Source organism: Corvus kubaryi, unplaced genomic scaffold (assembly GCF_017639235.1).
Source record: "Corvus kubaryi isolate FWS band 111438036 unplaced genomic scaffold, C.kubaryi_AGA036_p1.0 37266, whole genome shotgun sequence".
Classification (NCBI taxonomy): Eukaryota; Metazoa; Chordata; class Aves; order Passeriformes; family Corvidae; genus Corvus; species Corvus kubaryi.
The window spans coordinates 277,990-291,497 of record NW_024581081.1 but is presented as its reverse complement, the minus strand read 5'-3'; the positions used below and the strand labels follow the sequence as shown (position 1 = coordinate 291,497).

Sequence of the window (13,508 nt, the reverse complement as noted above, 5' to 3'; positions counted from 1 at the left end):
TATCAAAGTAAAACAAGAAAATTGTGCAGATAATGTACAAAGAACCGACCACAGAATTCTTATCAAATCCATCTACTATTAAAATACTACCAATTGTGACTCTAGAATTCTTCTTTGTTTCCAGATCCTAAGCTGGCACTGAAGAACTACTCATACTGTATTTACTTTACAAAACTGAGGAGCTTATGAACAGTAGTCACACACCATTCTCACAGAGAAACTTTTTAGACTTCAGCCTGGGGAAGTGACATGAGAAGATACAGGTTTCCATGGCCACTAAATCCGAGGCTAATGTGTGACCAGATTAGCAAAGAAAAAACAGTCAGCTATTCTGGTGGAGAATTATATACACAGATATTGGAAATGGATTACACAGAAGCCAAATATCTTTCCTGTTTTAAGAAGATTACATATACCATGATATATATAATATTGCCAGCAAGCACAAGCTGACTCTTTTAGGCGGGCATCCAACATAAAGAACTGGTTTTTGTCCTTCCCAGTTCTGTTTCTTCTGCACTAAGCTAGCAAAAAAAAAAAAAAAGTGCCACTAAAGGTACTGTTCATGCTTGATAAGCAAGACTTGTAATCTCAGTCAGGAAGGATTAGAGAAATTTATGGGTAAAGTCCAGTCCATCACAAGTTACTAGAAAGAGTTCCCCAGCAATGAGATTCCTACTCAAAAAGTCTCTTGGGTAGTGGTTGGTAAATATTCCGAGTTAATAGTGGGAGAAAGAACATTCTCTACACACCTTTTCCTGACATTGTATTTACCTTCTTTTCACGATGTTTCAGCATATACTTAGGGACAGTGCTAAATTTTGCAGAGAAGGACAGGTTATTATTTCTTAACAAGCTGTCTTTAAATTGGAAGCAAGTAAACAGAATCAAGAAACCAATTAATTACTGGAAGCAGAAAATTATTAAAATAAAGAAATTAAAATCTGCATTGCAACATTTATAATTACCAATGAAATGACAAGAGTATGCAAATCTACCAGCTCCTATCTGTCATACCAAAACCATTCCCTCTAAATAGTACAGTAAACCAGACAGATACATACAAATCTAGATCAAACAGATGGTATATTCTCACTCTGGATGGCAGCATCCATCCAGAGAAATATACAGAACTCAATCTTTTTTCACTTCTATATTCATATATTCACATGTCCTGTTCCAGCCAGAACAGGGTTAATTTTTGCAGTATCCAGGAGCGGGCATGGCCAGGACCCAGAGGTTATTCTACACCACCTCAGACCAGTGCTGGGGCAGGGGAAAGGGACTCTCCTTTGGGAAGAAGGGGTTCCTTCTGGTCAAGTAAGCATCGTGGAGGGAGCAGATGGGTGGTGCCAGTTCCACACTGGCAGGAGCAGCTGGATAATGCCCATTCTGAGCTGGAGGGAGGGGTCAGGGTGGTGTAACTGCAGCTGGGTTGAGCTCTGTGCTGAGCATTTCTGCATATGAATCAATCTCTCTTTTATACACTTTTGTTTATAATACTGTTGCTGTTTATAATATTCAGTATAATATTGTTGTTGTTTATAATACTGTTTTCTTATCTCATTGCTGCTTCCAGTAAATTGCTCTTATCTCAACCCATAATTTTTAGTTTCTGTGCCTCTGAATCTCCTCTCCAGCCCACCACAAGGGGAGGGGAAGGTGGGAACTAGCAAGGGGCAGCGTGGTTTGGAGCATCTCGGTGGGAACACTACCTTGGGGAGTACCAGTCCTAAACCACAATGATACAGTTTAAATGAAGGATAGGGCTGATGAAAGTGCTTACCTCAGCCGGTTGGTATAGGTATCTACACAGGTCTTCATTTTAGCCAACAAGGTCCCAACAGAAGCCTGTGACTCCAACTGTTCTTCCTCCTCTTCGCTGCTTTCTCCGGACAGAGGAAGAAGTAACGGCACCATCGATGTGCAGGATGCAATAGCACGGAGCAATTCCAGCAGAGCTCGGTACAGGGGAACGTGTCGAGCCATATCCAAAACTAAGAGAGACAAACAGTTTACAAAAATTACTAAAACTGGAGGCCCTTTCACTCTTAGTACAGATGTTTTAAATAGAAAAGCTAGATTTTGGTAATTATTAAAATACTAATGAAATGGAATGATAAAATACAGTATTTTGTAATAGCCATTTTTAATTTGTGTTGTAATGGACCTGTATAGAAAGAAATTCACAAGATATCTGGGAAACAAAGGTTAACAAAAGACATGAGGACAAAAGCACTAACAAGGTATGGAACAGGATTACCACATGCTATATTCATTTCCAGTACTTAATACACAGTCCTGGCTCAAATTGTATGCTGACAGTAATCGCAAACAAAAATCTATGGCGGAAAAATTGTAACCTATGGCGTAGCAGAGTAGCATTTGCTGAATCTAACTGCATAAGCATTAATAAAGACTTTCACATCACCCACTTTATTTACAGTCATCTTCTCCTTTGGGAAAATTTGTCTGCATTATTGCAAGAATATTCATGGTCCTTAAATGAATGAAGTCATCTACTAAGTAGAAGACTAGTTTTACTTCTTTTCATGAAGGAAGTATCATTTAAAAAACCATCATGCATCCTTCAGAGCACGCAAATTTTATCTGCATACATATGAACCACAAAACAGTAAAGATGAGTAAGAACATACATTAGGCAGGCAAACCTCACTGTCTTAGTGCTTTTCAGTGTGATATACACGTGTTATAGAAGTAACTGTGGGTAGAGTACAGGCATCAGCTCCTCTGATTAGGAAAGACAGGCAGAGATACACAATTCTAACGGATTCTCTAGCACCACAATGTTTATTTTTCTCCTCCACTTGTTTGGACAAATATGTAATGGATGTCATTTCAACTGACTTTGTATCATTAATAGAAATCCTGAAAATGTAGCAATAGGCAGATAGTTTAACACAGCTGCTTCCTCTGTCCCTAGGACATGCTATTTTTAACATAACTGCAGAAAATATTTGCTTTAAAGTATTCACAAATGACTGAGTTTGTGGTAAAATAAATTTATTCTTTTTCCAGCAAAAAAACCCAGACAATAAAAAGCCTCTGACAACTCACATTAGGACAGAACAAAGCACAGAAGAACTCTTTAATGTTTCATTTAGCACATCTCATCCTCCAAGCTAAAGCAGATCACAAACTTTCAAATCCTGTCACCAAACCCTTAGCTCTAAATACAGCATGATGGGACAGTATAAACAGCCAAGCTAAATTCAACAAGCCAGTTTATGCAGGTTCAAGACTGGATTTATCTCTGCCAGGAGTTCTTTAATCAACAGCTTGCTATTTGTCTTTTGAGTCCATTACAATGGCACAAACTCTTAACTGGGTGAAGTGCTGTAGAACAGGAAGAAAATTTACCAAAACAAAGTATTAATCTGCCAGGCCTGGTATCATGGCTCTAAAAACAACCCTTGTCACAATACTCCATATATCTAAAGCAAACCAAATTTAAACCCTGGCATTAAGAAATCAGTTTCGATTATCTGCTGATTCTTACATTTATATATATATAAAAAATATATATAAACAATGGTTGCCCCCCCAAAAAATCCCCACAATGTGTAAAAATAGATCTGATAATGTGTGGATTTTAAAAAAACCACACACACAAAAAAACCGGGGGGGGCTGGGGGGGGGGGGGAGGGGAAGAGAAGAAAAGAAGAAAAATAGAAAAGGGGGGTGGTGAAAGAAAGGGCAACCATAAAATATATCATACCATAGTGTAGCCCTGGCCAGAAACCACCTCCCAACTGTAGTGCTGAAGACCAAGTGGCTCCTCAATTTAATCAATAGCTGTTTATTATGAGGATAGTGAGTGAGGGAGAGATACGACCTCTTAGATAACCATGGCATTTCACTCTGGAAGGCTTTTATTTATTTATTTAAACTATGAAATTTTCATGAGACCAGAATATATAATTTCAAATCCTTCAATGCTGGTTTGCCCTCTCCTTTGCTACATGGATAGTTAAGTTCAAAATTACCGTCGTGACGGGAACTGAACTGACATAACTTTAAAGTGGGAATGTTTTCCAGAGAGATGAGAGAGATTTCTGGTTTTAGCAGATCCAACTCACTTGCACTGCTTTGCAATAGTTCCCATGTGAAAAAAATGAAATGCATCCACCTGGCTCCATTTTAAACACTCTTTTAGGGAACAACTACTAATTTCTTTTACCTTAATGCCAGACTCCATGAAACTCAATTTTTGGTACTATCATGTGTCTTATGCTATTTTTCTCCTTTATTATACCTACTAAGAATTGTGACTTGTGCAAGTGTATTTTTCTGTCCAAAATGCCTGAACTCCCTTCCATCCCCAATCTAAATCCTCAGAATGTTCATCGAGACTGAATACCTAGATAAATATCAGAAAAACTTGCTGTAAATGACTCAAAATTGGCAAATTACTGTTTATTATCTTCATCTGGCAGTTCCTTGTGCCTACTTTGCTTTCAACTGAAAGAATGCCAAGCTGATTTACAGTGTATGCTTCCTGCAGATACAGCTCTGCTTTCTGAAAGAGGTGAAGAAGACTTGAGCAAATGTTGAGCTCTATGCAATTTTTCAGACACTGTGTTTAAGCTGCTAGAACAAGAAGACAATCTTTCGTAAATTACACCCCTGGCCCAGATCCACTCTTTGCTAACCTGTCCACCTCCCCCTGGCATGACCAGCTGCACCGACAGATGTCCTAACAGCAATTTTCTGCACTGAGAGAGGCTTAACAAGTCCAGCAGCATTCCAAGTAGAACCTCAATGTTCAGGCTGTGCCACTCACACTCCATCACCATCCTTACTGCTTTTAGTGTTTGCAGCATATTTAGTTGGGATTTAGGAAACATGTCTTTTCTTTAGATATCATTATGCATTTATTTGGGGACAGTATTTCAGATATATAAATATAAAAGACACAGGTTTGTAATAAAAAAAATGAATTTGATCCTGTAACAAAGTCCTTTAAGGGAATTGAATTGAAATACTACAAACATGAATTAAAACATAAAATACAAAATTGCAAATTAAAAAAGCCTATTTCCACCAAATAGAAGCAATAGAACTTTTGGACAACTATCGTCACATAAAGGTATCCGGACAACTAAGACACCAACAATTTCGATTTCAAGCAAATATAAACTTCAGTGAAGAACAAATGCTAAAAGTAAACCACTGTATTCTTCAAAGTATGCTCTCCCTTGGGAACATATCTAACTTTTTTTGTCTGACTCAATTGAGCAATGAAGGTGTATCATAACACTTTACCTGAATTAAATATGATAGCTTCTCTTGTAAGAAAAAAAATCCAACACACCATGAGACAGAAACAAATACTTTTACTTATACCAGACCTATAATTTGAATACCATTAGCACATATGTAATAAGCCAGAATCTTTTTATTTGGGTACTTTGGTTGTGTAAGAAGGTGCCAACAACCTTTGATTTCTACGGACACGCACGTAAGCACACCAAACTGCAAATACACAGCACTCCTAAGAAAATGAAAATGGGAGATTAAAATCCTTGGCTTTGTAAAAATGACAGATGGGTGTATTATCCAGGATTCTCTGTTATCCCAAAGACAAAACAGTTACTAGATAATGACAGATACCTTTCACAAAGAGCTCAGTTTGGGGCTCTCAGGCTCCTGCACCAAGTACACTCAGACCGTCCTGGCTGTCAGGCTCCCACCAGCTGTAGTGTCTGTCACATCTGTTCATTTTTGTGCTGTTGGTGCTCCCTGATTCTGTGGCTCAGTGAAGTGCTGAGGAATGTTCAGCTTCCAGCCCCACAGACCAGTTCAGAAGCTCCCCCTTGTTGACTCTCGAACAGAACTGCTGCCCCAGAGAGCCCACCTGAACTTCTGCCGGGTTTCTTGAGCACTTCTTCAAATGATTACTGTATGACACATACTTTAAAAGTAAAGATTAAATTATTTCATTTCTAGACTCAAGGCAGGGATTTGCATTCAGGTTTTATCCTGCTTCCTTGTCTGCCTTAACCAGGGCTGTCAGGATAGGTCTGCCTGGGGACAACCGTGGTGTTTCAGAGAAGGCTCCAAAACCAGAGGTGGGAACTGGCTTCTGCACCACCTGACCAAAGCTGCTTCCCCCACAGCCTGCCATGTGATTCACCACTTGCACTGCATAAATACACATCAAGGTCTCACCTTTTGGCTATACCAGCAGTTAGCTAGTTCAACCAGCAGAGCATGAAGCAGAGCACAGGCTAAAAACTGCAGCTGAACCTGGAGCGTGAGCAGGCAGCTGCAGGACAACCACCACGGCCCCTCACGGGGGCCCAGAGGCAGCTGTGACAGCCCAGGGTGACAGGGCAGGGCAGGAGGTGACAGAGAACAGCAGGGCAACAGCACCATTGGGGGGGGGGGGGTGGCCAGATGATGGCAGCAGTGCTCTTAAAGGCTGGAATACCAGTGCTACCACACACAACTGTTGACAGTAGCATCTTTATTACCACCTTTGTTTTATTAATTAAGCAATTGTGAGTGGACATGTCCAAAAACCACATCCATATCCTACTGTCCCTGATGATTAGCAGAGGCAACAGGCAGCATACATATTTGCTCACAGTTCACATCAAAAAAGTATCTCAGGTCTAGATTTATTCTGTTGTGCTTATGGAAAGCAGAAATCTCATTAAGGTCACTGCCATTTGCTAAGATAGGTAGGGTAGGGATGGCAAACATCTGGAAAACCTTATCTGGGGATAAGGTCTCACCCTCCTTTTCCCAATCCTTTTGGTAATAAAGGTCAAGTGTTACTAGAATCACTACAATTCAGCCAGTCTCTTGCCACAATACTTGCAATTTAGAAAGATGCTGAATGAAGGCTAAATAGGTAAAAAAATAGAGATTTCATAAAACTAAATCTCCCTTATATGCTAATAACAATCAGTCTGATTTGGGTGGAAGGAAAAGGAGTATGACTGAAGTTGTATTAAGAAGTCTTGAGTTGCTGAGCATCCTGTCTTTCAAAAACTGCAGTCTTTCATGTGCCTAAATATCATGGGATATTAAGGCATTTTGGAGAACTTTTAATCTATGCCTACTTATTCCTGGGAAGCAGTCGATTAACATTTAAAGATTGTGTTGATTTCAGAATGTTTCAATTGCTTTCCACAAATCTATTTGTTCATCACTAATATAGATCTATTTCTTACAAATATCTAAGACTAGCCATATGCAATTACAACCTCAATATAATGAAAAAGCACATGAGGGTGGGTAGTTTCACAGGATCAAGGTATCACCTTAAATTTCTCATATATCTGTAGCAAGATAATGACTCAACTGAGTCTAATATTCCTTTGCTTTCTTTTAATATTATACAATGCTCAAACAAAGAATAGCCAGGCCTAATGGCCCATTAAATAGACAGTACTGAACAGCAATAAATTTTTTTTGCAATTGATTTAACATCCTCAGTTCAGCTTAACTGGCTATGAATAAGATTATTTCCATTGCCAAGGATATTTAAAACATCATACAGAATATGCACATTTATTCTAAAATTAAGCAAACTATTAATATAGTACGTCCATTTTATCAAAAAATCTTCACACTTTACAGCAAATTAAAGAAACAAATACAGAACAGTGATTAGTAAGAAAATGATGAAAAGTTCTGCTTTACTTGCATCTAATGTCAAGGCCTTCCCCACTGTGATTCTCGCTGTGACTGTACTAGGAATTCCTACCCCAAAGGAGCCTACAAACTTGATGCAAAAAAACCCCAAAACAGCCACTTGAGGAAAAATAAAAAATCAACACCTTTACCAGTTTTACAACTATGACACTGCCAAATGCAGATCCTCCTTGCTTCTGTGCTCTGAGAAAAGCTGTCTATATATGCTCTCAATCTTTCTCCTGTATGTAACTTCTCATTTTCTGCACTCATTATTTAAGGATCTAGTGAATTTCAGTTGTTTTAGAGGCCCACAGAAGTATTTTTCTTCTGTACTCTCTTGTTTTACTTCTGACTGATACACATGACTGATGTTCTGCCTTTGTTGAAGGAAAGAAGGTTGTGCTGGCAGCCACAGCAGAAGGCACCACTGAAAACTATTCCAAAACTACAGTCCTTTTATTTCTTTTCCCAAAGAGATCTGCCACTGCAAATATGAGAGAGATGATCATGAATGATCAATTAAAAGGAAGTAGCTGAAAAGAAAAACGTGTTCTGGAGAGAACCCATATGGTAAACCCAGGAAATGTAAGGGAGGCCTCCTTCTTGCATGGGGTAAAGTTTCCAGTAACCCAAGAGATGCCTCCAAATCTCATTTCTTGTTTTGTTTTGGAACTGTTTCAGTACGATGTTTTATCTTCCTGGAAAGAGGAATGATTGTGTTTCGTTAAATATTCATTCTGAAGTAGCCATGTAATCCTGCTTCTGTTTTAAGCAATGTGAAAGAAAACCACTGACAGTTATGTAGAGTAACTATGTTATAAAACTGTTCTATTAGTATCATGCACAAATGCTCAAAATTTACTACAGGGTATCCAAATCTCCCCTGCAAAACCCCCAAGAAAGTACCTATGTATTACAAGTGACCTATTTTTTCTTTCAGAGCAATTAAGTTTTAAAGATATGGGATCATCAGCTCAGGTAAAAAGTAAAATAAGACATCCTCATTACCCTGCTACTCACTAAAGTTTAAGACCAACATTAAGATCACGACTACAGTACCACATTCACCTGGCTCTACATTTTTCTTTTTTCTTTTATTTCACTCTTTTTAACCTCCAAATAAACTAAAAGTAAGATCCTAAAGTTCTGCCAATTTTACACCATTCCTAAAACATGCTTAGTAATTACTGAGGACATTTTTTTTTATGCCTCAGTATGTTATTCACAAACTTAAAACCCATAGCTATGATCAAATTAAAGACTTCAGGATCTCATTATCATACTAAAGATTCTCAGCTGCTATGAACACCACTGTTCAAAAAAAAACCACACAAAGGAAACACTCATTTTGTATTTTTAATTAAAACCTTCAGAAGACACAGTCTTGTGGCCACATAGACGGCCAAGCATGAGTGAGGCACTCTGTCTTTCCAACAGGGCCACACATCCTTTTACAAAATATTTTAAAACCGGAGCCGTTCTTCAGCCCCCCTTCGCTGCATCTTTGCAAACATATGATCTATGAATGCAGTCCCTGCTGCAGGCAATAGTGTCAGTTCCAAATACGTCATGCTCTGCTGCCTCTTGATTTTCTGTTTCAGAATCAACCCAGGGCAAGCCTCTTTTATAATAGGCCTAATTAACACGCTGTGTTCCGCTCTGCTTTTACAGAAAAAGGGATTGCCCACAGAGCAGTTCAAAATCAGATCTCTAAGAAAACATTAGCCTTTAGGTAAAAATGAAACAAAAGCTTTCCAAATATTGTCATCTTGTAATAATTTAATTAGCTTGACTTTTTCTTCACTTTTAAAAATAGGAGTAACACCAGCATTTTCACAGTACTGTTTTCAGTGTTAGGGAAAATGACATCAGGAGGGACTAGTCCCCTGAATAATGAAGCAGGAGAAAGCGGTTAAGCACTCTTGCAGGTCATGAGTAACAAAGCCCATGTCAGAGCAGTAAAACAATACAAGAAGGGCAGGCCTCTGAATTTAATGGGTACAGTGTCATGCTCCAAATTATTACTATTATTGTTCAGATACAGCTTGAACATTTTGTTCTTGTGATGTCAGCACTGAGCCTGTTAGCAGTCAAAAAAATCAGATCAAATGTAAGAAAAGCTGAAGACAAATTAGAAATTAATTATTGAGGTTGCATTCAGTAATTAGAATCACTTCAACACCATGTGCATTTCCCCCTTTTATCAGAGAGATGGGACAGACCTGGAAAAGAGAGAGAAGGGTGACTAAACAATGCAAGATACAGAATGAGCTGCTGCACTATCTAAAATGAAATAAAGACATTGCAGCCTCAGTGACTAATGAAGGGTACCATAAAGACATTGCTTTTAAATTATCAGTGGCAAGAAAATGAGTAGAATTGGACTTATCAATATATTCAAAGGAATGGGCACACCATTAGAAGAAATAGTGCCATTTGTACAAGAACATACACTACACAATACATCACTTTTAAGGTTTGGAAAAGCTTAGCACTAAATGTCAGGGTAGTAAGTATTATCACAGGTTCAAAAGTAATTGGGTAAATTGATGTAAGAACAGGCCATCAAGGGCTAATAAATGAGGGGACACCACCCTTGGCAACATACTAGCAATACCAAAGTAGCATCTGCATGTCAGCCCGTTATTGTCCACTATTGGTGATAAAGTAGCAGGCTAACAACCTTGGTCTGTCTTGGCATTACTATTACGGTGTGTTCTAGGAAACTTGGAAAAAAAAAATTTAACTGCAACAGGAGATGAAAACTGTGCTCAATTATACAGGCAAAATGCATTGCTCAGGGAAGTTGGTCAGTCATCTGTAGTGGCTCAAAAGTACTGCTCTTAACCATTTCTGCTTTGCTTATTTTTTAAAGAATATTTGATTTTGGAGAAATTGAGTATTTTCAGGAAAGTTCTGTTTACAAGTCAAGTCAAACAAGACTTTTCACACATGTATCCATGAACCCAGGAAAAACCCTTTGCCAGAAAAAGTGGAAGGCATTTCATTAGGCCAATGTGTACAGTTGAATAAACAAGACACAATTTCCTGCATTTGAAAGGATGGGAAAAAGAAACCCAAACAGTATGAAAGACATGAAAACCAAACTGAGCTTTTAAAGCATAAGTGGCTACTAAAACCACACATAATCCCCAGTTTTGGAGATATTACTATTTAATGCCACACTGTAGTCCCTCATAATGGAATCCACTAGGGATCACTCTCTGCCATGAAACAGAGCTCCAAATAAACCTGAAAAGGTGGTCAGGTAATGGACAGATTATTCTTGGAGGCTACAGAGCAATCTCATATGGGGGGTTGGGAATATATCATCAACAAAGAATAATTAATGAAATCTAAAAACGCAGAATTGTGTATTCATTGGTTTTGTTTGATTGAAAAAGTGGCCCAGTGTAGAAAGGCTGTGAGCAAAGTACTGAAGAGTAAGTACATACTGCCATGGGATCCAACCTCACTGCAACTTTTTATAATCTCTCCTCTGAAAGAAAGCTGGATTTACCCATTACCAGCTCTTAAAACCATCAAAATATGAAGGAACTCAATTAAAGCATAAAGCTCTAACCAAATCACGCTTGCATCAAAAAAGAAAACAAGTGTAAGGAAGCATCAATGCTCTAGGAATGTTCTATACTGCCAAATAAATAAAGAATAATATATAGAAAGGCATAAATAAAATACAAAATAATTAAAAAAATATATTAAAAATGTGAAGAAAGACACATATAAAGAAAGGAATTCAGAGACTGCACGAAGACAAGTTGTTTGCCTGGTCAAGGGATAAAAAAAAAACTTACTACTAATACAACCCTTTAGTATGGCATTTAGTAAGATAGAAAGGACCAATGATTTCTATTTCAGGTCGATGTACTGAAATAAATCTAATAGTAAAGGTAAGCTAGAAGTGTCAAATTACCTTCCACTTAGGAAAATAAGAAAATATTTTCTGCAGAGAATAATACAAGGTTTAAATATCCTGCACAACAACCCTTTCTCAAAAAAGTAAAAATAAATTCAAAATAAATAAGAAGGTGGAAGCTTTCCTATCATCTCATGTTAAGTGTCTTAAGTGTGCAACACTACACTGAGATGAAAGGAAAGGTATCACTACCCTCACAACGTGGATCAGGATTTTTATAAAAGTTAATCTGACTTTCACCATCCCTGCAATGGAGGAGGGAACAGTGATTTCACTATTTTTGGCAGAAGAGTGGGCAAGCAGCCACCTTGAAATGGTCCTCAGTCTGAGCGTTACCTCTTCCAGGCCATAAAACAGTCACTAGTATTTTAGAGTAAGATGGGAATCGAAAATAAGATGGAAACCTGCCATTTCATTGCACATGCTGCAGAAATAGATGCAGAAATTCAAAATTAGATAATGAAGTTGTGGAGTGTTTTTAAACCATTACTTCAGCAGATGGAAACAGGCCAAGACTTAGGTCTTCTGCTCTGTCAGCAGAGGATACCAACACTGTTACTGGAATGAAAGGATGTGCGATTCCTGTGCTTTATTTCTTCTGTATGCGTGAGCACACCTACAAGATCATGTCCTCAGGGGCCAGGAAGGAGACTATTTAAGCATCTCATTCTGCATTAAATATCTCATTATTTCGCTTGGCCAAGATGGCAGAGCCGCTGTGCATACGCAAACCAGAACTTTTATCACTCCAGCATATATTTCAGAGAATAGTTGGTTGTTTAAATACCAAGATGGGCTTTTAGTAAACACACGAAGTGCAGGCTGAAAAGAAAAATTAAAGCTGAACAGCCTCCTTGAGTCTGAGTTAAATGAAGGGTAACCCTTTGTATTCACTGCATATTCAAAGTGCCTTAGAGTGCAAATAGCTCTTATCTGGTAAATATATCAACCATATTAATAATATGATTGGAAGAATCATCTCAGACTTGTGGAATAGGAGAATTTGCACCTTCCATACAACCTCATGCAAGTTCCTGCACCACTTACTAGAACAGATCATCCCCCATTATGTTACAGCAGAACAACAAAAAAACCTCAAAATAAAATACAATATTCTTTTTTTAATGAGCTGCATTATCTCAATGTCCTCTAGAGAGGACAAGAAGATAGAAATTCCATCATAAAAAACTATACTTTGTATTGGAGTAATTTACCACAGACTACTTCCTTCAACCACAGAGATCCATTTCCTTGGATTTGTAGTCAGGACTAAGAATACCCTCAGAGGATAGTAAGAAAGGAAATACTATGAATGGGAAGTGCCTGCATAACAATATGGGAAGTGCCAGATATATTTACAGTATTTTATTTTCAAAAACAGGAGAGGAAAAAAGAACACAAAAGAAATAAATGACAAATGCCCAGAAAATGAAAGCCTATCACTTGACTAAATAAATAAGACTCTCAACTGCTGAAGATGAAAGCCAGCCCTCACCTCAGTAAGTTCTTCAAATGCACATCGAGTTACACACCCCAAAACTCTTCCCTGAAAGTACAGTGAGCTTGCTCTTGGGAAAAGCAAAGCAAAAATGTCTACAACAAACCCTGGCAATCTGCTCTGCACATGAACAGAAAGGGATTGTTCGTTTCTTTAGTCGGGAAATTTTTAACAGCTTATCTAATTGTGCTGCCACTACTTGAGAAAGCCACTAATATGGAGAAACAAAAAACTGAGTATGTATTACTTATAGTTCTTTCAGAGGTCTTTTGTGTACTGTAAAACATTTGTGTCCTGTTAGTGGTTGCTGTATCTTACCAGGAAGGCACAAGAGTTAAAATAAAAAGGAAGAAAGCACACTGGACATTGCTGTATAATATGGAACTGTAGGACATGTAGTGTGGT

General features: G+C 38.1%; 1 protein-coding gene across 1 annotated transcript in view; it reads right to left on the bottom strand.

Moving 5' to 3' along the window:
- Window positions 1-13,508, bottom strand: part of BIRC6 (baculoviral IAP repeat containing 6) — a 173,602-nt gene that overhangs the window by 20,568 nt on the left and 139,526 nt on the right. Inside the window, exon 66 of the mRNA XM_042024996.1 lies at window positions 1,787-1,997. Within this exon, the coding sequence (XP_041880930.1) occupies window positions 1,787-1,997 (211 nt within the window). The remainder of the gene's footprint in view (window positions 1-1,786; window positions 1,998-13,508) is intronic.